The following is a 23,625-nucleotide window of genomic DNA, read 5'->3' as shown; positions in this document are numbered from 1 at the left end:
GGTAGGCTGCCCCTCAGTTGCCTGGAGGATGCTTCCAATTCTGTTACCTGCTGACCTTGGGTGCTGGTCACAATAGCAGCCTCTTGGTGCCAGGGTGGGGAATCTACCAAGTGTGGCTAGGCATCAACCTCTGAGATCTCATGGGATCTGCCCAGCTCAGCTCAGCTGTGCTCGGAACCCCTTATTTTTCCCTGCATATCCTCACGTTGTCCCATTTCCCTCAAACTCCTCATTCCAGCAAGGATCCAACTCAGGAGCATAGCCAAGGTAAAGGTACCCCTGCCCGTACGGGCCAGTCTTGACAGACTCTAGGGTTGTGCGCTCATCTCACTCTAGAGGCTGGGAGCCAGCGCTGTCCACAGACACTTCCGGGTCACGTGGCCAGCGTGATGAAGCTGCTCTGGCGAGCCAGAGCAGCACACGGAAACGCCGTTTACCTTCCCGCTGGTAAGCGGTCCCTATTTATCTACTTGCACCCGGGGGTGCTTTCGAACTGCTAGGTGGGCAGGCGCTGGGACCGAGCAACAGGAGCGCACCCCGCCGCGGGGATTCAAACCGCCGACCATGCGATCGGCAAGTCCTAGGTGCTGAGGTTTAACCCACAGCGCCACCCGCGTCCCCGAGCATAGCCAAGGGTGCAGCTAAATCAAGTAAATCATTTTTTAAAAACTTAATTAACTGAGGTTCTGCCCCCCCCCCATAAATCCTGGCTATGCCCATGATCCAACTCTGCTGTCTTGGCACTGAGCATTCCGTATCCATTTCCTGTGGTTCTTTGACAGACCTAGAAATGGCATGACATGAGTTTATTCCTTTTTGTCCTCATCGCAATGCTCAAAAGCAGGAGGAGGCAGCTGTGGTCCTTCAGATGTCAGTGGATCGCAGCTCCCATTGTCCTTGACTGTTGGCCATGCTAGCAGAGACTGGTGGGCACTGGAATTTAACAGCAACTAGGCGAGCATAGGTTCCCTACCCTCTTGTAAAGGTTTATCAGACAGAGAGCAGAGCCAGCACAAGACAAGATTCTTGAGGCAGAACTGCAAATCTCTCTCTCTCATACACATACACAAACACACAAACACGCCCCAAGGTGCCTGGCACCCAAGGCTATTTGAAGTTGTTCTAGCACCTGAGGCAGAAAATCCCACAAGTCCTTCTCCCTCAGAAGAAAAAATACAGTAATAAATAACAACTTTGCTGACTATTCATGACAATTGTCAGACGAAACCACCTCACTCTACCTAACGGTAGAACTGGCCCTGGCTCACAGAGTACTGAAGGCCTCCCAGAGAGCTTCACAGCCTATTTGGGGTTTCCAGTTTGGGGTTTCTACATCCGGATCCAACACAGTACCATAGCACTTCTGGAACTTAAAGCTGGCCACACGCGTGTGTTTTGCTTTTATCTTTTCACCACGTTTTGAGTAACATCCTCACCAAACCTCGCACAGGTTCTAGCATGACAAAACCCCACTTCGTTCCTAAAAGAACACACACTCTTTGCAACAATTGCAACTTCGAGGGTAGCTGAAACGTTCGGAGAAGTGATGGGTGCTGCGGGCAGATCACCACCCAACCATCATTGCGACCATCCTGCACAGCACACGTTGATCATACACGTTGATCATACACGTTGATCATACACGTTGATCATACACGTTGATCATACACGTTGATCATACTCGATCAGCCAACAGTGCTGGAGAGAATAGCAAACGCTCAAGCTTGAGCGACAAGTCAGCATGGCTGCAGATAAGGGCTGCTTCACTCGGGAGCATTTAGGGCTTTGTCCACAATTATTCCTCTTGCCCCACTGCTTTCTCTTCCCCAAGAATGGGAAACCTGTGGCCCTCCAGATGTTGTTGGAGTACAACTCTAAAAAGCCCTGGTGAATCAGGCCTAAGGCCTGTCTAGTCCAGCATCCTGTTCTCACAATGGCCAACCTGCGATTCCCACCAGCTGGTATTGAGAGGTATATTTCCCCGAACCATGGAGGCAGGGCATAGGCATCATAGCAGGTAAAATTGGCCATGCTGGCTGGGACTGTTGGAAGTCAAAGTCCAACAAGTTATGGAGAGCCACATGTGCCTCCCCACTCTACTGTATAACCCTTTTTACATGGGGGGGGGGGGAGGGAATTAAGAAAAAAATGTGGAGGTAAATCAATCCAACTGTTCACCAAGTAGTAACGCAATTACAAAACTAAACATATTGTGCTACATGTATTTATTATGTCCAGACTCTCCTACAGTTATTCTGCTCCCCCCCCCCCCTACACATTTTGAGTATAGGCCTAAGCATGAATACTGCAGGCAGGCATGTTTGCCAGGGAGCTACGACTGGGTGAGGATCATTGACACACTGCACCTTAGCAAGCCAGGTTTGTCATTGAGTGTGCATTCCACGGGGAGCCACAGCCAGCTCCAGCTCAGAGAGAATTATGGACATTTCCTCAGCAAAACGGAGCTGCTTTAAGGATTTGGGTATCTTTCTCTATAGAGCTTTGGCACCAATGTAAATGAAGCAAAGCCTTGGTTTGCCTATACTCAGCTGTTTGAAACTGCTTGAAACTTCTTTGCAACATAATATAATCCCTTAAATCCTGAGCTACTAGCGTGCAGTTTGGTTCAGGGTTAAATTCAGCATTCTAGGGTCCAAACCAGGGCCTAGTCTCACCTCCCACTCAAGAGAGGGAGGGGGAAAGGTGTAACATACATTCATTGTATTCAGTTTGTTTGTCCTGCTTGCAGGAAACACCACAAAAACTGTGTGGTTCTGAAGCAAGGTGTCATGAACTGGCAGGACTTTGGGGAAGAGAATCCCGGAGAGGGGTATAGCCAGGCCTGGGACACATCAGGGCAAGCTGCAGATGGGGAAGGAAAGGTTAGTGCAGGCAGTACTCACAGGGTGATGGAAGATGATGAGGGGGTGAAGGTCAGTGCACAGGAACCAGAGCAGCAGGACCCATCACCAGAGCCAGGGGGCCCCTGTCTCCCTGAACACGGTGGGCTCTGAGGTGTCGGGAGCAGCAGGAAGGGTGCTCCAGGAAGCTGAGGCAGGCAAAGGCCCACAGCCCAGCTACCTAGCTGGCCAGGTGGAGTTCACTAGCTCTGAGAGTGTGATTGCTCAGCTGGAGTAGACAGGTGAGGGTCATCTGCCTCATCAAGCCCAGATGCCACAAGGGGCATGCAAAGTATAAAAGGGCAGCAGAGCTGAGAAGCTGTGTCTGCTCAGCTATCCATGTTGATGGACCTTGAACTGGATGTGCCTGCACTGCACTTTGGGTTTGACTCTAGACTGTTTCCTGACTGCTGGCCTTGGCTACTTGGGTTGACCTTGAACCTCGTTTCCTGACCTTTGGATTTAGGACATTGGACTTTGCTTGTGTGGATCGAGCCTCAGACTTTGAACTTTGGGCTTGACATACAGCCAAGTAAGCCAGAAACCTCTATCAGTTATACTGAGTTGTGCAGATTTCTTTCTATTAGGAGTCAGAGAACAAAAGTTTGAATTAGTCACCCGCAATTTATGCATGAAAAGACAGCTGTTGCCTGATAACTTTCCTTTTGGAAGCCATCATTCCATATTCTATCCAGCCACAGGGTGGCGCTGCACAGGATTTGCTAAAATTGAAGACGTTTCCTTCACATGAGAGAGAAATTAATAAGTTTGCCCTCATAACAAATAAATCAACATAACTATTTGAGTAAATTTCCCACTGCAATTCTACCTGTGTGAGAAGTGTAAGACAAGCAGGTAGCTTGTCCTTCGACAGAATAAGGGCAAATTAACCTTGCTCCTGAATATTATTATTACTATTATTATTCATTATTAACAACACATCAGTGTGGCTTATTAGGTCTGATAATATTGAGAATTTTGCCGCCAAAAGACACCAAAATCCTGCAAAATAGAAAACATGTTATGAAAACTAAATGGAAGCTTATTGCTTATAAAGCAACTTCAAGTACGAATACCAAAATATTTTCACTCGGCAGAAACAATGTAGTTTTTGGTATTACTTTGTGGAAAATTTGCAGGCCAATGAGGTTTAGCAGTTAGAATATGAAAGGCAGCGGGGTGGCGGGTGGGCAGATCCAGGTTTAAATCTCAACTCAGTGACAGTTAGCCCAGAGGGAGAATTTGGTCCAGTCACTGACAACCCATTCTCAAAGACGTCTTGTGATTATGCTAAATGGAGGACTCATGAAAGAGTGGGATATTTTTAATAATAAAATGCAGACATAAAATTACATTTAGTTGATATATATGATGTTGTTTTTCATGTGTCTGGAGCCTCAGGCAAAGTGAGGACTAAAACAGCCCCCAGAGCTTATAGGGTGCAGGAATAATAGCATCTTGGAGTTCGAAGGGAACCAAGGGTCATCTAGTCCAACCCGCTGCAAATGCAGCCATCTCCGCTAAAGCATCCATGACAGATGGCTATCCAACTTTTGCTTAAAAACCTCCAAGGAAGGAGAGTCCACCACCTCTCATGGGAGACTGTTCCACTGACAAACACCTCTTACTGTCAGTTTATTCCTCAGCAATCTCCTTTCTTGCAACTTGAAGCCATTGATATCAATTGGTGGCTACTCCATTAGGACAAATGGGGCATTGTTCCCCCAAAAAACTCAGCTAGCCCCCCCCCCACACACACCTGCATGCCTTCTTACTTAACAACCAGTCCAGGGAGCAGCCATTCTTCCATCCTTCAGCAGCCACCATCTGAAGGGTCACTTCACTCCTGATACGGCAGCCATGTTTTCCACTCCTTGGAAGAGTGGTCCCTTAGTGTGAATGGGGCCCAGCTTGCGCCCCCCCCCACCTGCCTGTCTTCTTTTTTACAGTCAGTCAAGGGCAGTGGGTGAGGGGGCACGGCAGTCATCTTCCTCCGTCTCAGTGGTGCCATTATAAAACTCAACTGGGCAGAGGAACGGTGTGGAAGCAAAACTGAAATAAGTTGGCTTTGTCTGTCCTTGGTTCTGGCTCCACTTCCTCTTGGCCTGCCTCTCTCCGTGGTAAGAAGAAGAGTTTGGATTTGATATCCCACTTTATCACTACCCGAAGGAGTCTCAAAGCGGCTAACAATCTCCTTTCCCTTCCTCCCCCACAACAAACACTCTGTGAGGTGAGTGGGGCTGAGAGACTTCAGAGAAGTGTGACTGGCCCAAGGTCACCCAGCAGCTGCATGTGGAGGAGCGGAGACGCGAACCCAGTTCACCAGATTACGAGTCTATTGCTCTTAACCACTACACCACACTGGCTCACTGGGCACCAGCCGCCACGGTTGCCATGTCTACCCTGCAGGGGTGGGGAACCTGAGGCCCAGCAGCAGAATGCGGCTCCCTAGGCCTTTCTATGTGGCCCTTGGGACTGTCCCCAAGCCACGCCCCATCTCTCCAGGCCACACCCCCTCAGTGTCCCGTCTTCGCAGCCTCCTTGGGTGCTTTTTGCCAGGCTGGAATGAGCCTACCTTGAACACTTGGTCATGCTTCGTGCTTTCCTAGATTGACGATACGGAGAGTGTATAAATGTTTGTAGAAACCAGCTTACTGTAAATATATATAAGGCCCACTTTGACCTCTGGCCCTGCCCACCACTGACATGTGGCCCCCACAAGATTGCACAGAAGGGAATGTGGCCCTTGGCCTGAAGAAAGGTTCCCCACTCTTGCGTTTTAAGGGACACACCAGTCTTCAAACACATCGTGATGTATGTTTAGATATTAAAAACATTTTCTTTAATCAGTTCTTAGCAGTCTTATTGTGCTTTAGAGGACTGTGGGCACATATAGTCTTCCTGTAATCATAACAAACTTATTAATATCTTTCTACTGCAGGAACAGGAAGGGGAAATGACTAGAAGGATCATTGTGTGTCTGAATGTGTCTGAGATCATCGGTGCTGAGGTGAGATCTAAGACTTTATTTGGTCTTGTAGCTCCGGGAGGTGGGGGGAAGTGCTAAAAAGGGCCTTTGAGAAACAAGTTTAGATTGTCTGTGGGGTTGTTGGCATTCATTTATGCTGTCTGCTTTATTTATCAGCTAGCATAAGGCGGCCAGGTCTTTAATTAGAGAATGTAGCCTCATCACTGTCCTATAAAAGAGCTAATGTGAATGTTCTTTTGTTTCTTTTAATAGTGTTGCGATATCACGAACGTAATTAAAATAGTTGCTGCATCTGCCTAGCTTCAATAAGGACACCCTTTGCAGCTCTGTTGAATCACACATTTTATGAGCAACCGAAACACATCCTAGAGAAACTGAAATTCAACATTTTTACACAGCCTATAATCATCTTAAAGGAGTGGTGGTCTCCTTAAGTATCGTTGTGCTTCAACCTGGTTTCATTTCAACCTGGGGTGGAGAGATTGAGTGGATATATGCAGGTTTGCGTATGTCTATGGAAGCCATTTTCCCAAATAGCCACCAACCATCCTCCTTCAGAACCTCCCTCATATGCCTAGTAGCACCTACAGCCGTACACTTCAACTTGTCCAAAAGGCGACAACTGGATTAATGGCCAGCTGCCCTGGTTGTCAGTTCACTTCCAGGCCCTCACATTAGTACATAAAACCTTAGCCCACAAATATCTAAAGCAGTAGTGGCCAAACTTGGCCCTCCAGATGTTTGGGACTACAATTCCCATCATCCCTGACCACTGGTTCTGTTAGCTAGGGATGATGGGAGTTGTAGTCTCAAAACATCTGGAGGGCCAAGTTTGCCCACCACGCATCTAAAGTCACCTCTTTCCCTACAGGTCCTCTCAGACGCTGAGCAGAAGGGACTCTCTGGGCAGTTTTCCTAACCCTCACAAGTTCCAAGGGGTGGCAACCTAGGAGATGGTATTCGGCCTGTAAAGTGAGATAAGCACCGCAACCCGAGAGTTGTCTGCGACTGGACGGGGGTCCTTTACCTTTTTTTATGATGCAGTTAAAATATCTCTGCGTGTAGAAAATGAAACTAAAGATCACTGAGGAGCAGAAACAACAGTACAAAGGACTGACCCACTCGCTGAATTAATTGATGGATTAATTGTATACCCCAGGGGGAAGTGAGCCTTTTTTATTCTCTTTTGATATATATGTATTTGCAGTTTTAACTGACAAACCTCTCCTGAAAGGTAAAGGTTTGAAATACACAAGGGGGTTTGAAAGAACACTGCTGCTATCTCCTCGGTGGAAGGAAAAAATTCTGGACTGGAGCTACTTTGTTTTTGCAGAGGTAGCATTTTGGGAGATGGTGCGAGACTACGGAAGGGAACTCTGGATGGCTGCCCAGAGCTAATGGTGTCTTTTTGTCTGGGACTGTGGCGTATTATGGCTCCTGTTGGCAAAAATATTTCACACAGAACTATGAAGACGAAGGTTTGAGCAGACCAGTGGTTGTAAACATAAATGAAAATTAAGTGAAGCATTAACATCAGAATGGTTTCTTCACTAATTAAGAAATGCAATGTGATATTAGATTATTAGCACTCCGTGAAATTCAGAGCTTGGGAAGCCACCCAAAGATACAGAATTTGGCATTTATACTTGGCTTTTTGATTGTATTGTAATTTGGAATGTTTTAATGTGGTTCTTTTTGGATTATTAAAATGGAAAACTTAATAAATATTATATACAAAAAGAAATAAATAAAATAAATACTCAATGACCTGCCTTTCAAATAAGTGGAAATGAAGCAGCTGGTTGCCATGGTGAAATTATGATGACACTGTCACTCTGTAGTGGCAGTGCTGAAGTCATAAGGCAGATTCAAGGGGGAATGCCTGCCACTTAACAGTGACCTTAGGTTTTCCAGTATAGTGGTACCTTGGGTTAAGTACTTAATTCGTTCCAGAGGTCCGTTCTTAACCTGAAACACCCCTTTAGCTAATGGGGCCTCCTGCTGCCGCTGCGCCACTGGAGCACGATTTCTGTTCTCATCTTGAAGCAAAGTTCTTAACCCGAGGTACTATTTCTGGGTTAGCGGAGTCTGTAACCTGAAGCGTATGTAACCTGAAGTGTATGTAACCCGAGGTACCACTGTACAGTGGTACCTCGGGTTACAGACGCTTCAGGTTACAGACTCCGGTAACCCAGAAATAGTTCCTAATTCACCCATTTTGTCCAGATCACTTTATTTGAAAGGATCCAGAGACCTTAAGTCAAAGGAACCAGTTTGTTTATCTCTCACAAAGGGCAAAATGAATAAATAATACCAATCCCTCAACTGCCAAAACAAATGGTCTTGCAGCACTGTAAAAACTAACAGATTTGGGGGAAACTCTTTAAAAATGGGAGGGCCAGGCAGGGTTTCTGAAGGTGCCATGGAGTACACGTGTCACAAGGGGGGGGGGTTCCCTCAGTCATCATTTCTTTATTAACAAGGCCTAGTTTCCCCCGCCCTGTCTATGTATGGTCTCCTGTGATGTCACAAGCAGACATAGCAACTGAGGGAAAGAGGCAGTGTCTTATTCTAGAATTTCAAACACACGGAGGGCAGGAGGGGGACATTTTCCAGCCCAGGGGCTGCATTTCTCTCCACACAACACTAGTCAAATGTAAAAATGAACAGAGCAATGAAAGCAAGCCTTATCTTTGCACAGGAAGGTGTTCAAGGAATGACATGCAGAAAGAAAGCACCAAACCCAATTAAACCTATTAAGAAATGGGTTGTCCAACCCCCTGGAACGCAGGAAACTCAGCTGAAATTTAGGAAATGTTTGTATTTCTGCATGTGTTTATAGTACAGTATCCATATTGCTTATCAGAATACGCTAATTGGGGGGACGGACCTCAGCTGCACACCCACCTCCCTTCATTTTTGGGGGGAGGTTCTCTCTCCCTCCCCATCTACTATCTCCCCCTCCACTATCCCACTGGCATTGCATCCTCCCCCCAGCCCCCCAAAAAGCCTGCTGCACCCCAAGGCGTTTTGCACTCACCTGAACCCTTGCAGGGAAAGGGGCAGGGTACAATGGGAAGGGGTGGGGCGACCAGGCTCCTTAAACCACACCCCTTTCCCAACGGAAGCGGCATGGGGGGGGTCAGTATCCAGCACCCCTTCTCTGCTTCTCTTAAACACTTTAATCCTTAGCAGTGGTGTCCAAACTTTTTTCAGAGGGCCAGATTTGATGAAGTGAAGGGCCGTGAGGGCCGACCAAAGCTGTTAACCTCTTTTTTAAGGGTTGAAGTTGTTGAGCTTTTTTTTAGGATTTTACCCCAGGAATAAACTGCCACAGGGACCGGATTAGGCCCCCGAAACGGACTTTGGACATGCCTGCTCTAGATTCAACACTCTTAGCAAACCCAATGTTTTGTTTGAACACAGGATGCTGCCAAGAATGTGAGTCCAGGCTATTATCCTATTTTTTTAAATGAGAATAAGGAGTAATGGGGGCACACCCCATAAGCAGCTTTGGCCCATTGCACATGCAGGATTTTGGAAACTGCAAACTTGTGTCAACCTGCACGTGAAGTCTACCCTTCTTTTAGTTCCACACTATGCCTTCTATGTCATCCAAGTGGAAATGGCCATCAATATTTACTTTCCTACAGAAGTCCATTACAGTGACAGGACTAAATGGGGTGGAATGATATATGTGAGACAATAAGTAGCATCGCTGGGCCTTCTCTTCTTCAACTGTCACCTGGTAGCAGCCATTACAGCAGGCTGTCTCTGTGGGAGAGATGGTGAACAAAGCCCATTCAATCCGCTCTGCTGAAAAAACAGCTCCATTGTTCTTTCCCTAGCAGTTGATCATTATAAGAATGTTTAACTTTTAATGATTGGCGCTTGAATTCTTTTACCCTCCCTCTTTCTTCCATATCCCTTTCTCATTGAGTGTTGGGTTTTTTACAGTGTAACCCTATGGGCACAACCTGTCTTGTTTTAATTGATTGCCTGTAAGCTGTTTTTGGCTAAACAGTGAGATAAAATTGCTCTAAAGAAATATATAATATGCATCTCTAGTACAGGCAATATTGTTTCAATTAGTCAAAAGTAGTGAAAATTCACCCAAATATCAAAAATTTTCAACACATCTGCTGTGTTTGAAGACACTGTCTTCATACATGGAGGATATATGAAACTCTGAACTTCCAATGTAGCACTCTAAGGTTGGTGAACAACATAAAAAACAAAAGCCCTGAATTTTAAGAGCTTGACAATTGGCTAGTCTGAAAACATTTTCCTTATTTTCAACAAATTATTACAAATTAACAAACAGAAGCAACAAAAACAAGGTTCTCCTTTTCCGTCTCGACAGCCAACTTGACAGCTGTCAAACTTTTCAGTCTTTCATCAACAGGCTCTCTCGTGGGACACTCCCTGGTCCAGGGGGGGTGAAACTTCAGCTCCCAAAATTAATCTTATTATCCTCCAGCAAAAATTCTTATAATGTCAAAACCGTGAAATTAAAGTCTTTTACTAAAAAAAAAAGAAAAGATTCTCTCGACCTTAGCTAGCAGGTCCTTTGCTTTAAATTGTTTACAAAGGGGGGGGTGGACTTCCTTTTTAACCCTTCCCCGCTTGTTCCTGATCCGCCAAATTTTTCTTTAAAATTCCAATTTCCGTATTACTCACGGGTTGATGTTTTAGAGTCCGAATGTTCCAAGGAAAAAGTCAGCGCTCTCCGATAATGGCTTGCGGCTTCACTCCGCAGATGAAGGAGTACTCTCAGCACCGCACCGCACACCGTCCCCGTTCCGAAGCCTTTAAAAAGGCTCCTTCACGGATTGGGGGGCGCAAATGGTGCCCGCCGAGTCACTACGCTCACAGGCTTCTGCGCCTGTGATTTTAAGGGTCCCCGCGTCGCCGCAGCGGTAAGACCCAATCTAGTCTGAAAACATTTTAATCAGACTTCAGCAATTTGGTGCCTTCCAGATGTTCAGACTCCCATCCGTTAGGGATGGTGTGTGTTGAAGACCAGCAACATCTGGAGGGCTGAGGAATACCCCATGCTTATTCTCTGCTTTGTAATTACCTACCTGTAGAAACCTGCCAGTCCTGTTTCCTTTTGGCTTTATACCTACTAGAGAGAAAGGTTGTAAGGCCCTAAACCATGCAGGACTTGGTCACGGGGGTCATCTGGTGGTGCCACGTACATCCAAGGTTCATTTGGCAGCCAGAAAAAGCATTTAGCATGATGGCACACACTTCCCAGTCAATAGTTGGCTGCTTTCAAACCTTCTAGGAGTATCAACGCTGCTTTGTTTGCTTTTGTAGTTCTATATGGTAGAGATTTCTGAATATCAGTTATTTCATGTTGTTTTTAATATGCTGTATACCATTTTGAAACCTTTTGTCATCAGATGTCCATACATGTTTGCAAATACATACATACATACATACATACATACATACATACATACATAAAGGATGGGGAGGCTATGGTATTTCAGACCCAATCCAATTCCGTAGGTCTCCAAACTGACAGACTGGGCAGGAAGCTTGGTATACACAACTGAAAAAGTTCCTTAAAGCTGATTCCCCAGTTGTTTATGTGAGATGTGTTTCGAGAAAGGGCTCTTGAAGCCACCAGCCCCAAGGCCAAGTTGTGTCTGCAGCATAAACTAGGAATTAAATCCACTCATCTTTACAAGTGTATAGAGAAATGTGTCTCCCCTTCAGAACCTATGGCTTTTTTGTGATGAAAACCAATCAGTGCACATCATGATTACAGAGAAAAGTGTGAGCTGGCCACCCCGGGCTCCTTCAAGAGAAAGAGCAGAATATAACTTAAATAAATAGCAAAGCTCTTAAAACTTTCAAGATGTAATAGCCAGGGAGACTGCAGTGCTGACAATTCCAATAGGCCCGTAAGACTGTTCCAACTTATGAGCCCTCAAGAGTGAAATCCTAAGACATCCAGTCATAAGCCGTATCCCATGGCGCATGCAGCTGAGCCTTGCAACAGAGAAGTCATTCTTTCAGCTGATCCTTTGGTTCCCATGTGGTGGCACTCTTGCCACAGGTTGAAGTCTGTCCATACTTGCCACTTTAGCAAAGAGTACTAATTCCCCTCAATCCTCAAGGAATCTATTTCTAAAATAATTTAGGAGTTGCCTTTCAGACCAAAAAGGACCCTCAAGCCAATTTAGTTTTTTTAAAAAAACCTAACAATACAGCCGTACCTTGGATCCTGAATGCCTTGGTACTCAGAAGTTTTGGCTGCTGAATGCCGCAAACCCAAAGTTAGTGTTCTGGTTTGCGACCATTCTTTGGAACCCGAACGTCCTCCAGGGCTTCCGATTGGCTGCAGGAGCTTCCTGCAGCCAATCGGAAGCCACACTTTGGTTTCCGAACGTTTTGGAAGTCGAACATTCCGAGGTATGACTGTATTGATAGTTCCAACGATGCAATGAATTGTGCTTTGTTCCATAATTTCATTCCTGCTTTGTATGGATATGACATGGAAAAATCCATCATTGTGTCACCCTTTATGGGGCTAGAAACCAGCTGCAGGTGAAAAATCCTCTTCCACCTCTAAGAGATGGTCCCAAATCACCACCACACTACATGAAATTGCTCCTGATTGTCCTAAACCGCAAGGAAAACTTCATTGGTAATAAATATCAAGCTTATTCTACAAAAGATGCATGATTTGCAAAGGGTATTTTTAAATTTAATTTATTAAATTACTTAACACTGAACTGCAGTAATTGCTTAACCAGGAAAGATACTTCCAACATTCTCTGTAGGATTCAAACTCCTTTGAAATAACAACATTTAAGAACTCTTTTTCTTCCGGGGATCAGTCTGGATTTCTGCAACAAACCAGTTCCCAAGTTGAAGCTCTATGTGCATTGTCAAAGGGACATAACATGAGCAACCCAATTCAGTCAGTTGCCTTCTTGGCAATAGGTGTGATGGCCTAAGCCATAAGGAGGTTACATTCCCAGCAGGCCCTTCCAAGTTGGGCACTTGCAATCACAGCTAAGGCACGGTGGTTGTGCACACAAGGTGTGGCGGGTGGTGGACAGGGAAATTATATTGTCACCTTCCTCCCTTTGTTTTCTTCCCCTCATGGATGAAATACAAGGTTCCAAACTGTGCAGCAATCAATTCAGACCCTTTAACCAACAGTAAGCAAATTTAAGAGACATACTTTGATCTCAAAGCTGAAATTAAAAGAAGGGGGGGTTAAAGTATTGATTCTTGCACAACTAGCCCCAAACAATATTTGGAGGAGAGTCTCTTCCAAGCACTTGTCAGGCAAGACTAGAACATTTGACCCGAGGTCCATTTCTGAAATGTCTGGACCACTCCCCCTAATTCTCTGCCTACTTAAACTGGCAGCTTACTTCAAAATTCGCCCTATTTTTGGCGCATGAGAAGAGCCTTCGTCCTAAATGACCAGAACACTCATCCTGCTACTAGAAAAGACAAAGGCGTAGTGCAGAATTTAGGTTTTGTGAGCAAGGAATAATAAAACATTTTTTTCCTCTCCCCCCCTACAAAACGGATACACAATTCCCAACTATCTCCCCCCTCCCCCTCTCCTTCTTTCCTTCAACATTCAGCTTTGGTTATGCCATTTCCTTTGTACTGGAGTCTTATGTCTGATGGGAAGTAACTCCCAAATGCTAGAGGGGGGAAAAGCCTACAGCTTATATTTAAGAACAGACTTCGTATACTGGACGGACATACTCTCATTCTCTCTCTCACACACACAAACACACACACACCCTTCACAGAAGGAGGATTTACTTCCAACGAAGTGCCCAGAAACACCCATGTTCAGCTCGGCACCTTTTTTTTAAGTAAAAAAAAACCACTTATCAAATACTGTAGGGTATCCTCCCCTTATGTCACAGACTCCAAAAAAATTAGAACTGGATGAGAGAGAGAAATCAACATTATCAACTCCCACCATCCCTAACAGCTGTCTCCTGGGTATTCCAAACTCCTTCACTGCACGGAGGACTTGAACCAGTACACTTTTGTCTCATTCAAACAGAAACATTAAATATGGCAGGCAGCTAATAATCCTTCATTCAATTGCCCCCCTGCTCCGTCCGGTGACACCTAACATCGTTTCAACAGAAACAGCAGCTGCCACTGCACTTCCCAGAGTCAGAAGGCAAAAGTGATTAAGATTTCAAGATGCCACAGGGGTGATAATTTGACACCCCCCCACGGGAATGTCACTTGTGCCACCCTTGAGCCCCACAGGCAGCTCAGTCATTGGCCTCCCAAAGGCTCTTCTCTGCCACGAGTGAAGATTTCGAGAACTTCTGTTTCTAAAAGTCTCAACTTGATGCAGAGAAAATCCTGCAACAGTCCGTGCAAAGAGGACTCTGTAGAAGGCAGCACCCACCCGGCTTCCAGCTGCTGCCATCAACCAACCACTTCCCAGACCATCTCCATCCCTTGCTGCCAATACATCTAGGGGTCACACACTTCCACCCCAGTGTTTCGAGTGAAGCTGCAGGGTCTCCACACCAGTCAATGTTGGGGGGCAAGGGACAGCCTGCCATGGGCAGCTGTGTTGGACCAGCAGCTGGCTCAGAAAAAAACCCTCAAAACGGCAGTCCATTTTCCATCAGAAGTAGGTGAGGTTCTTGATGACACCCAGTTCAAGCATCTTTTTTATTGCTAATGCCTCGTGTGAGATATTGTGTTCTGAACCCTGTAAGAGAAGGCAATGAGAAACACATTAGGCCATGCAGTACGGCTGGGCAATATATTGATACATCATCCAAAACTGGTTTGAAGTTCACATCGTGGTAATTGTTTCATAATATTTGAGTTAGCAATACATCCCAAATCACAATGTGTGTAAGGGCTAGGCGATACCTGCTTATCAATATCACAACTCACAAGCTAAACATTGCAATCTACCACGATGTCTGAAATAAGGATGGAACTATACAGAGGCAGCAGCTGCTGCTACTTCTGCCACTCTTATCACCGCCACAGAGCCTTGCAGGCCACCACTGTCCATGCCACGTCCAAGCTGTTGCTGCCTAGAAGGCCTGCTGACAGTCCCAGATTATTTGTATTCACTATGACTCATCCCCACACTTTGGATTGTTCTGAATACCACCATTTGGTAGGTAAAAGGACCCCTGACCATTAGGTCCAGTCATGACCGACTCTGGAGTTGCGGCGCTCATCTCGCTTTATTGGCCGAGGGAGCCGGCATACAGCTTCCAGGTCATGTGGCCAGCATGATTAAGCCGCTTCTGGCGAACCAGAGCAGCACACATCTCAGTTTATTAAGTCGGTGGACTTTCCCTATACAAGCAGCTTCTTATATTATATTCATCTGACAAGAGAGGCAATGGTTACTCACAGTCATCGACTTCAATGTGACTTGCTCGTAGTAGTGAATGGTCTGCTTCTTGGAGTCAGGGTATCCAAACCCCGCAATATGAACTATGTCACAGAAGTGCAATGCTAAGGTGATAGCCACTAATCCTGTGGTTGGTTTCTAGGGGAAGACAGAGGAACATGATGCTGGGTTGACTTTCTCTTGGCACAAAGCTTACCTTGAGAAGCCAGGATGGTTTAGTGGTTGGAGCAGCCTTCGACCAATGGGAGTTACAGCCCAAAACATCTGGAGGGCACCAGATTGAGGAAGGCTGGGCCAGAAGGCTTGACCCTGATCAGGGGGGACACCCAGGTTCAAATCCCATCCCAGCTACAAAGTTTACTGGGTGACCTTTGCCGGTCCCTGCCTCTGACCCCTAACCTGCTTTACAGAGCTGCTGTGACTACGCTCTGCCTCCACAGCAGGGAGGAAGCAATACTTCTGAATATCAGTTGCTAGAAACCACAGGAGGGGAGAGTGCGCTTGTGCTTGAATCCTGCTTGCTGGTTTCTCACAGGCAACTGTTCAGTCCACTGTAAGAACAGGATGCTGGACTATATGGGCCACTGGCCTGATCCAGCAAGCTCTCCTTATGCTCTCAATCTATACATTTTCACACGCACACACATTTTGCCTGTAATTGGTATCGAGGGGGCAGTTCCTATTCATTCCAGAGGCTTTCCCCATCCCTAGACTGCAGACTTTCTTAAAACAATAACTGCCACACACATAAAAAAGTAGTTCTAAAGTTGTCAAGGCAGTGGTAAAAAAAAAGACACCCCACCTGGGCAAACACTGGCAGACGTACAGACGTACATCTAGAAGTTGCCCACAGGATAGCAAACAACACTGAACGTAAAAAGCAGTGTGTCCTGAGATGACATGAACTAAGGCCCAGGTGTATTTGAAGTGGTAAACATCTTCCTGGGCTCTACCACTTCAGACTACAGGTTGAGACTCCCATGAGTAAATGCTCCTCCACACAAAAACAGCTCATTTGAGGGACAACTAGCACATCTGGGGGGAAGGGTTCTATCCTAGCCTTTAACACACTCATCTTCTATGTGCAGGGATGCATTTAAATAAATTTAGTACAAAGAAGCATTTCGCCATGCAAGCCCCCACCTGCAGCCTGAGGTGATAAGGCACAGGCATAGACTTTACCACCTCAGTGAGAACTAGGCTGAAAGATCTTACAAGTCGCCTCACCCTGATTTGGAAAAGCAGAGCAGGCTGAGCTGAGGTGCTTTCCCCACCCAAGTGACATTTAAACTGTGACTAAAAAAATAAATACATCTGCACCTGAAATGTCAGTTAATTGAACATACTTCTGATTCAAAAATTAGCTTTCTGCCCTGCATGGACAACATTCATATCTGCTACTTTCCAGGCTAAAGGATGCTCCTAGGAGCTCGGGATACAGATGATCTGTGATTAGAGCGGTAGAGGGAGGACAGATAGACACACACAGAGAGAGAGAGAGAGACACAGAAAGTGTGTTTAGACACACAGAGAGAGGCAGTGTGTGTTTAAATGCTTAAAATAAGTGGCAGATACAAGTTGAGAAGTGAAATGTCTCAGGACACCAGCGCTGGGAAAGAGCCACAATTAACACTCTGCCTCCTGTGCTGCTTTCCCCAATCAAAATCCTGCTAGAGGGCAGGGGAAAGAGATACAGGCATCCATATTGTATCACTTCCCCACCCCCCTTGTCCTACTGGTCTAACAGATTTGGGGCAGGGGGAAATATGTTAAAGGAAATATAACACGGGGGGAGGGTTAACACAGAGACACACACCTGGCACCCCTGTTCCGAGGCCATTTACACTCTACTCCAGTGTTTCCCAACCTTTTTTGGGCAAAGGCACACTTGTTTCATGAAAAAAATCTCGAGGCACACCACCATTGGAAAATGTTAAAAAATTTAACTCTGTGCCTATATTGACTACCATATTTTTCGCCCCATAGGACGCACCGCCCCATAAGACGCACCTAATTTTTTGGGGGGAGAATAAAGAAAAAAAAAATTTTCCCCTCCCCAGGCACGGGGCAGGCGCGGGGGAAGCCCAAGCTTCCCCCGACCCCAGCCCCCAGAACAGCCTGATATCCGCAAGCCTAGGGAGCCACACTGGTCTCCCCAGGCTTGCGGAGAGGTGCGTGAAGCCCGGGGGCGCTCTTCAGCGCGCACCAGGCTTCGGGATGCAGGCAGCTCTGCGCTACCCTCCAGAGCCCCGTGCGGCTTCGCGCTGGGATCCGGGGGGTGGTGCGGAGCTGCAAGAAGCCCTGGAGCGCAGGCAGCTTCGCACCACCCTCCGGAGCCCCGCGCGGCTTCGCGCCAGGATCCAGAGGGTGGTGCAGAGCTGCAGGAAGCCCTGGAGCCCAGGTAGCTCCGCGCTACCCTCCGGAGCCCCGCGCGGCTTCGCGCCGGGATCCGGGGGGTGGCGTGGAGCTGCAAGAAGCCCTGGAGCGCAGGCAGCTCCGCACCACCCTCCGCAGCCCCGCGCGGCTTCGCGCCGGGATCCGGGGGGTGGCGCGGAGCTGCAAGAAGCCCTGGAGCGCAGGCAGCTTCGCACCACCCTCCGGAGCCCCGCGCGGCTTCGCGCCAGGATCCAGAGGGTGGTGCAGAGCTGCAGGAAGCCCTGGAGCCCAGGTAGCTCCGCGCCACCCTCCGGAGCCCCGCGCGGCTTCGTGCCGGGATCCGGGGGGTGGCGCGGAGCTGCAAGAAGCCCTGGAGCGCAGGCAGCTCCGCACCACCCTCCGCAGCCCCGCGCGGCTTCGCGCCGGGATCCGGGGGGTGGCGCGGAGCTGCAAGAAGCCCTGGAGCCCAGGTAGCTCCGCGCCACCCTCCGGAGCCTCCTCCAAAGGGCGCCCCGCGCTCCGCGCTGCAGGCTGCCGCCCGCAAGCCTTGCACGCGGGGGGGGGAGTTCCCCCAGGCGCCCAAGGCTTGCGGACAGCTGCGCGAAGCACGGGGCGTCTTCCAAAGGGCGCCCCGCGCTCCGCGCTGCAGGCTGCCGCCCGCAAGCCTTGCGCGCGGGGGGGGGGAGTTCCCTCTCCCGCCTCCCTCCCGCGGCACACCAGGCAAGGTCTCACGGCACACTGGTGTGCCGCGGAACACCGGTTGGGAAACACTCCTCTACTCTCACCACTGATTTTAAGCTTTAAAGACAGACGCCTGAAGATCCACTCACAGACCACCTACATCATGTGTATTTGGGTCCCAAAATATCCAAGTGCCACATTACAGGAGAGATCACAGCTTGGAGACGACCAAGCACCATCTCATCTTGAGAATTTCAAGAGAAAGAACGCTTTGCTCCTTTTAGGAATAAGCCTCAACTCCTGTAACTTGTCCCTTCTCTCTCTCTCTCTCTCTCTCTCTCTCTCTCTCTCTCTCTCTCTCTCTCTCATGCTTATCACTCTTACCTGTTTTAACTTCTTCAGCTGCTTCATTGGAAGCTTAAGCAATTTGGCAGCGGTTATTTCCATAAAATACGGGTTCAGGATTCGCACTTGCTCAGGATTCGCATCCCAAATTAAGGGAGGCTGTTTCCAAAAGCCCTTCCGAACCTGGAAAAGAGGATTAAGATAGGTTAGCCAGGTGCTCTTTATTCTCAAGAGCAGAATCAAAGCAAGAGAGCTGAGCTGGGTTTAAGCAGGAGGAAAAAGTGGAGCAGCGGAAGCAGAGTCATGTCCCATGGGTGGCTTTCTGGTGTTATACCTTAGGATCTGATCTCTATGCTTCAGATGGGATGCTCTCTCTGTATCTTTAGGACACCTGGAGATCACAGTATCTCTGAGCAAGACCAGAACACTCTTCCATACCTACTTCAATTGCCTTGGTTCTCATGTGCACTCACACCACCACTCTGGGAGGTAGGTTGCTATTCCCATTTTTTATAAGCTGAGAATTTAGCGTTTGTCCATGTCTACCATAGAAGACCATGGCAAAAGCAGGTCTTCCAGAGCTGGGTCTAATACACCGCCTGCAGGGTTGCATGGACAAACAAAACAAATTGCCATGCTTCTGAAGAAGATGCTCAGGGGGGAGGAATGAAACTCAGTGGCAGAGCATCTGTCTCACTTGTAGAAGGTCCTAGGTTCAATCCCTGGTGCCCCCAGCTGGGGTTGGGAAAAGCTCCTGCATGAAACCCTAAAGAGCTGCTGCCACTCAGTCCAGAACATGCTGAGAACTAGATGGACCAATGGCCTGGCTCAATATAAGGCAGCTTCCTGTATCCCTGGGGGTAAAAGAAAGGGCTTCTGGATCAGAGGAAGGGGACCAGGAGATACACTAGTCTTCATCTCCCAATAACTTACCCTTTTCTTGTCATGCAATATTGTTTCCATCCACTGGAAATCCATGGGTTTGAATGGCACCAGCACCAGCAACGTGTCTGGATTGTTTTCTCTTTGGGGGTTGAAATGTGCTGACTCTGGGTAGAAGAGCCGCATAGTGGTCTTGGAGCCCACGTCGCTCTCATAACCATAAACTGGTGCATTGTTCAATCTGCAGTGGGGCAGAGAGGAGGAAAGGCAGTTTGCACCCTTGGCAGAACATAGGCAGGCATTTCGTCGTTTTATGAGAACGAACCCATGCGCAGGAGTTTGACCGAAGGGTTATTTGCCACATGCCCACGTTATATACTACAGGGTGGCTGCAGTTACCCTCTTCTCTTATACCTAGCTGCTGCTTTGACTTGGAACAAGCTAGAGCAGAAGCAGCCAAAAGGAGTATCCTCCAAATGTTGTTGAACTACACCTATCAGCTCCAGTGAGAGTGGCCAAAGCTCCTGGAGGAAGGGAGCTGGAGTCCAAGAACACGTCTCAGCTAGAGTGCAACTCAGCGTTTACTTTATCTGCTGATCCATCAATTCAGAGGGAAATCTTAATGCACAACGAAACCCAGAGGACATTTATGGGTCTCTTCCCAAGAACACATATATGTTACGGAAAAGCACTGGGCTGCCAGTAAAAACAACATCACTTAGTCATATTCTTCCTGCTCTGTAATACAGTAGGGGTGTGTATGTGGTTAGTGCTCTGATGTTATCATTATGTGCATTTCCCCATCTCCTCCTTCACATTATTTGCTGCCGCTGATGGGGGTAGCAAGGCGGGAAAGTGGAAAGTGGTGGTGTCAGTAGATGAGGTAAGTACAACTTGCAGAGGGGAAGGATCCACTGGGAGGATGCCGCTGTTACAAACAGCCCCATTCAGTTCCACGTGGCAAAACAGGATTCAAAGAAACGGGCTGCACTGCTGTGAAAGATCACAGACCCTGATGCATCTAAGTACCTGATCACAACATCATATTTGTTAATAGCTTCTCCCATAGAGCTGTTTCTGAGCCGGTGTCCATTTCCTACTACTGCACATCTCCGGCACTTCAAACTGCGAAAGAGAAATGGAAGATTCCATTATACACTCCTAGACAGGGAAGAAACGCCTCTGGCTAATCAGAGGAGAACATAGGAAGCTGAATGGTCCACGTAGCTCAGTATTGTCTACACTGACTGGCAGCAACTATTCAGGGCTTCGGGAAGGGAGTCTGTCCTAGCTCTACCTGGAAATGCCGGGGATGTCCACATGCAAAACAGAGGTTCTTCCAAGCTACAGCTCTTCCCTAAATGCTATGACCACTTACTGGAAAGCGGGGACACACGCTATTTTAAGCACGCCACCTGGCAATATATGAAGTGCCAGTAGGGTGGGATTTGCAGGGGTAGACCAGTTGTACGCTAAAGGGAGGGGGGGCAGAGCACAATGGCAGAGTATACTAACCATTTGTAAGAAACTATATTTTTACACAAAGTATTCTTCTGTCTCAGTCTTTTACAGTACTGATTTGCTTAAATTTGTTTGCATTTTTCCATTAACATCCCGATTTAAATAATCTCTTATGAATTTAAGAACATAAGAGAAGCCTTGCTAGGTCGGGCCAAAAGCCCATCTAATCTAGCACCTTATTCTCACAGAAACCAACCAGATGCCCACTGGAAGCCTGCAAGCAAGGCATGGGTGCAACAGCACTCTCCCTTTAATTAGCTGTCATCATTGGGCTATATTTCTATAAATACCTTCTAAGTCAGGCTTCCTCAAACTCTGCCCTCCAGCTGTTTTTGGACTACAATTCCCATCATCCCTGACCACTGGTCCTGCTAGCTAGGGATCATGGGAGTTGTAGGCAAAAAACATCTTGAGGGGAGAGTTTGAAGAAGCCTGTTTTAAGTGTTGTTAAGTTACCCATTTCAAATATTTCCATAGCATCTTTAATACCTGCTTTTTGGTAACACAGCCATGTTTTTGCATGTTCTGTTGTTATTTTTAAAATTTATGTTACAACATTGTACAAGCATAATAAAACATGATACCACTGACAAAAAAAAATGGGTCACTAAGAGGGTACAATACAACACATCATTTTACAGTACATCATAATGAGCTGGTTGCAGTAAGCCAACTTCAGTAAATTAACTTGGAAAAACACAGAATAGTAATAGTATTACCCACTTATCTACACCATATCGCAATATATGTTGTAGGCATTTCTTGTCTCTGTGTTGCTTCATTTGTATATTTAATAAAAGTATACCATCAAGTGTATAAATTATCTTGTTTTTCTCTCTCCCCTTGCCACCTTCAATTTCTGTGATGTTTCCATTATGGCTGTTTGCCAGACTATATTACACCAGAGGTTAATGTGTGGACATTCCCACCACAAATGGTGGTAAGTACCCATAATTTGGCATCCTCTGCAACAGAATGGGAAACTACTGGGCTTTATAGACGATAGGCACATCAGTGTTATACACCATGCACAATTTTTAGTGAACATTCCCTAATGGTTACTGGCAGAGATTTACCGTATTTTTTGCCCCATAGGACGCCCTTTTTCCCCTCCAGAAATGAAGGGGAAATGTGTGTGCGTCCTATGGAGCGAATGCAGGCTTTCGCTGAAGCCTGGAGAGCGAGAGGGGTCGGTGCGCACCGACCCCTCTCGCTCTCCAGGCTTCGTGCAGCTCTCTGCAAGGCGCGGGAGCCCTGTGCTGGGCTCCCGCGGCTTGCGGAGAGTTGTCTGCATGCCGAAGGCTGGTAGCGCTGAGGTCAGCGCACCCAGACTTCGTGCAGCTCTTCACAAGGCGCGGGAGCCCGGCGCTGGGCTCCCACGGCTTGCAGAGAGTTGCCTGCATGCCGAAGGCTGGTTGCGCTGAGCTCAGCGCACCCAGGCTTCACGCAGCTCTCCGTAAGGCGCGGGAGCCCGGCGCCGGGCTCCCACGGCTTGCGGAGAGTTGCCTGTTCTGGGGGCTGGGGGAAGCTCGGGCTTCCCCCGCCCCAGCCCTGCACCTGGGGGGAAAATAATTTTTTCCCCTTTATTTCCCCCCAAAAAAACTAGGTGCGCCTTATGGGATGGTGCGTCCTATAGGGCAAAAAATACGGTATATGGTGCTTTTATCCAGTTATTATATGCAACTTCAATACTATTTTGTAGATGGGAAGCCAGGTGCTAGGCCAATACAATTAATTTCTATCTTGAATGGGGATTTAAGGCACAGACCTACCTGGTTTACCCATATGCTAATCCAGCGGCTTGGTAGATTAAGCCACAAATTTGCACACACCTACATTAGCTATGTCATCCTAGCTTTGGCTGATTGGCAGTTCAGCTTCTCACACCTCTGCCAAAACCAACACTTCCTTTACTCTCCTGTGGATTTCTTACTTTTCACTTTAAATACCCAGACTGACTTCCAGAGCACTGACTTCATTTCCAGGCAGACGTCAGACTTCTGGCGGTGACTCAGTGCCACGATTTCATGTCCCGAAGCAAGGGATGGAACCACACGTCAGAGACTTGATCAAGATTGGCACTCTGAAATACTGGAGAGTCACGCTGCCTGTAAATGAGCTAGATGGACTAATAGCCTGACATGGATTAAAGCAACTTTCTAGGTTCCCCACGTTAAGATTTGAAAGACGGATTGCCACTCTTAGGTTGCATTCTATACCATACATCTAAGGCACACTTAACAAACATGGTTTCCCACAAAGAACCCTGAGTTCCCACAAAGAACCCTCACACAGCTGCAATTGCCAGCACCCATAACAAACTACTGCTCCCAGGATTATTTGGGGGAAGCCATGTGCTTTATATATGCTGTAAATGCTTTAGATCAGGGGTCGGCAACCTGAGGCCCATGGGCCACAAGCGACCCATGGGAGTCGTTTAACTGGCCCATGGACCCCTGCCACCCACTCAGTCAGCTGCTGTGTGCCATGCTAAATCGGTGCAGAGCAGAGCGGGGACCCCCTTCCGTGATGCTGGC

At 47.4% G+C, this 23,625-nt stretch overlaps 1 protein-coding gene and 1 long non-coding RNA gene across 23 annotated transcripts in view; one reads left to right on the top strand and one right to left on the bottom strand.

The window, feature by feature from the left end:
* Nucleotides 1-1,954: 1,954 nt before the first annotated feature.
* LOC309358278 lies at nt 1,955-7,776 on the top strand. 3 transcript variants are annotated; one of them, XR_014163398.1, is made up of 3 exons: nt 1,955-2,482; nt 5,842-5,910; nt 7,097-7,776. It is a non-coding gene; the product is annotated as an uncharacterized lncRNA (long non-coding RNA). The 3 variants fall into 3 exon arrangements; XR_014163399.1 differs by lacking the exon at nt 1,955-2,482 and adding an exon at nt 2,612-3,432; XR_014163400.1 differs by lacking the exon at nt 1,955-2,482 and adding an exon at nt 3,988-4,213.
* Nucleotides 7,777-12,599: 4,823 nt separating this feature from the next.
* The window catches only part of ST3GAL4 (ST3 beta-galactoside alpha-2,3-sialyltransferase 4), a 162,904-nt gene continuing 151,878 nt past the window's right edge, over nt 12,600-23,625 (bottom strand). For all 20 annotated transcript variants that reach the window (XM_081891105.1, XM_081891091.1, XM_081891103.1 and 17 more), the window contains 5 exons: nt 20,597-20,692; nt 19,619-19,808; nt 18,725-18,868; nt 15,284-15,421; nt 12,600-14,617 (listed from right to left, as the gene is read on the bottom strand). In XM_081891105.1, coding sequence (XP_081747231.1) covers nt 14,531-14,617; nt 15,284-15,421; nt 18,725-18,868; nt 19,619-19,808; nt 20,597-20,692 — 655 coding nt within the window. In that variant the 3' untranslated portion in view covers nt 12,600-14,530. The remainder of the gene's footprint in view (nt 14,618-15,283; nt 15,422-18,724; nt 18,869-19,618; nt 19,809-20,596; nt 20,693-23,625) is intronic.

The sequence above is a fragment of the Podarcis melisellensis genome (genome assembly GCF_964234715.1).
Source record: "Podarcis melisellensis genome assembly, chromosome: 15".
Lineage (NCBI taxonomy): Eukaryota > Metazoa > Chordata > Lepidosauria > Squamata > Lacertidae > Podarcis > Podarcis melisellensis.
This window is presented reverse-complemented; position numbering and strand designations above follow the sequence as displayed.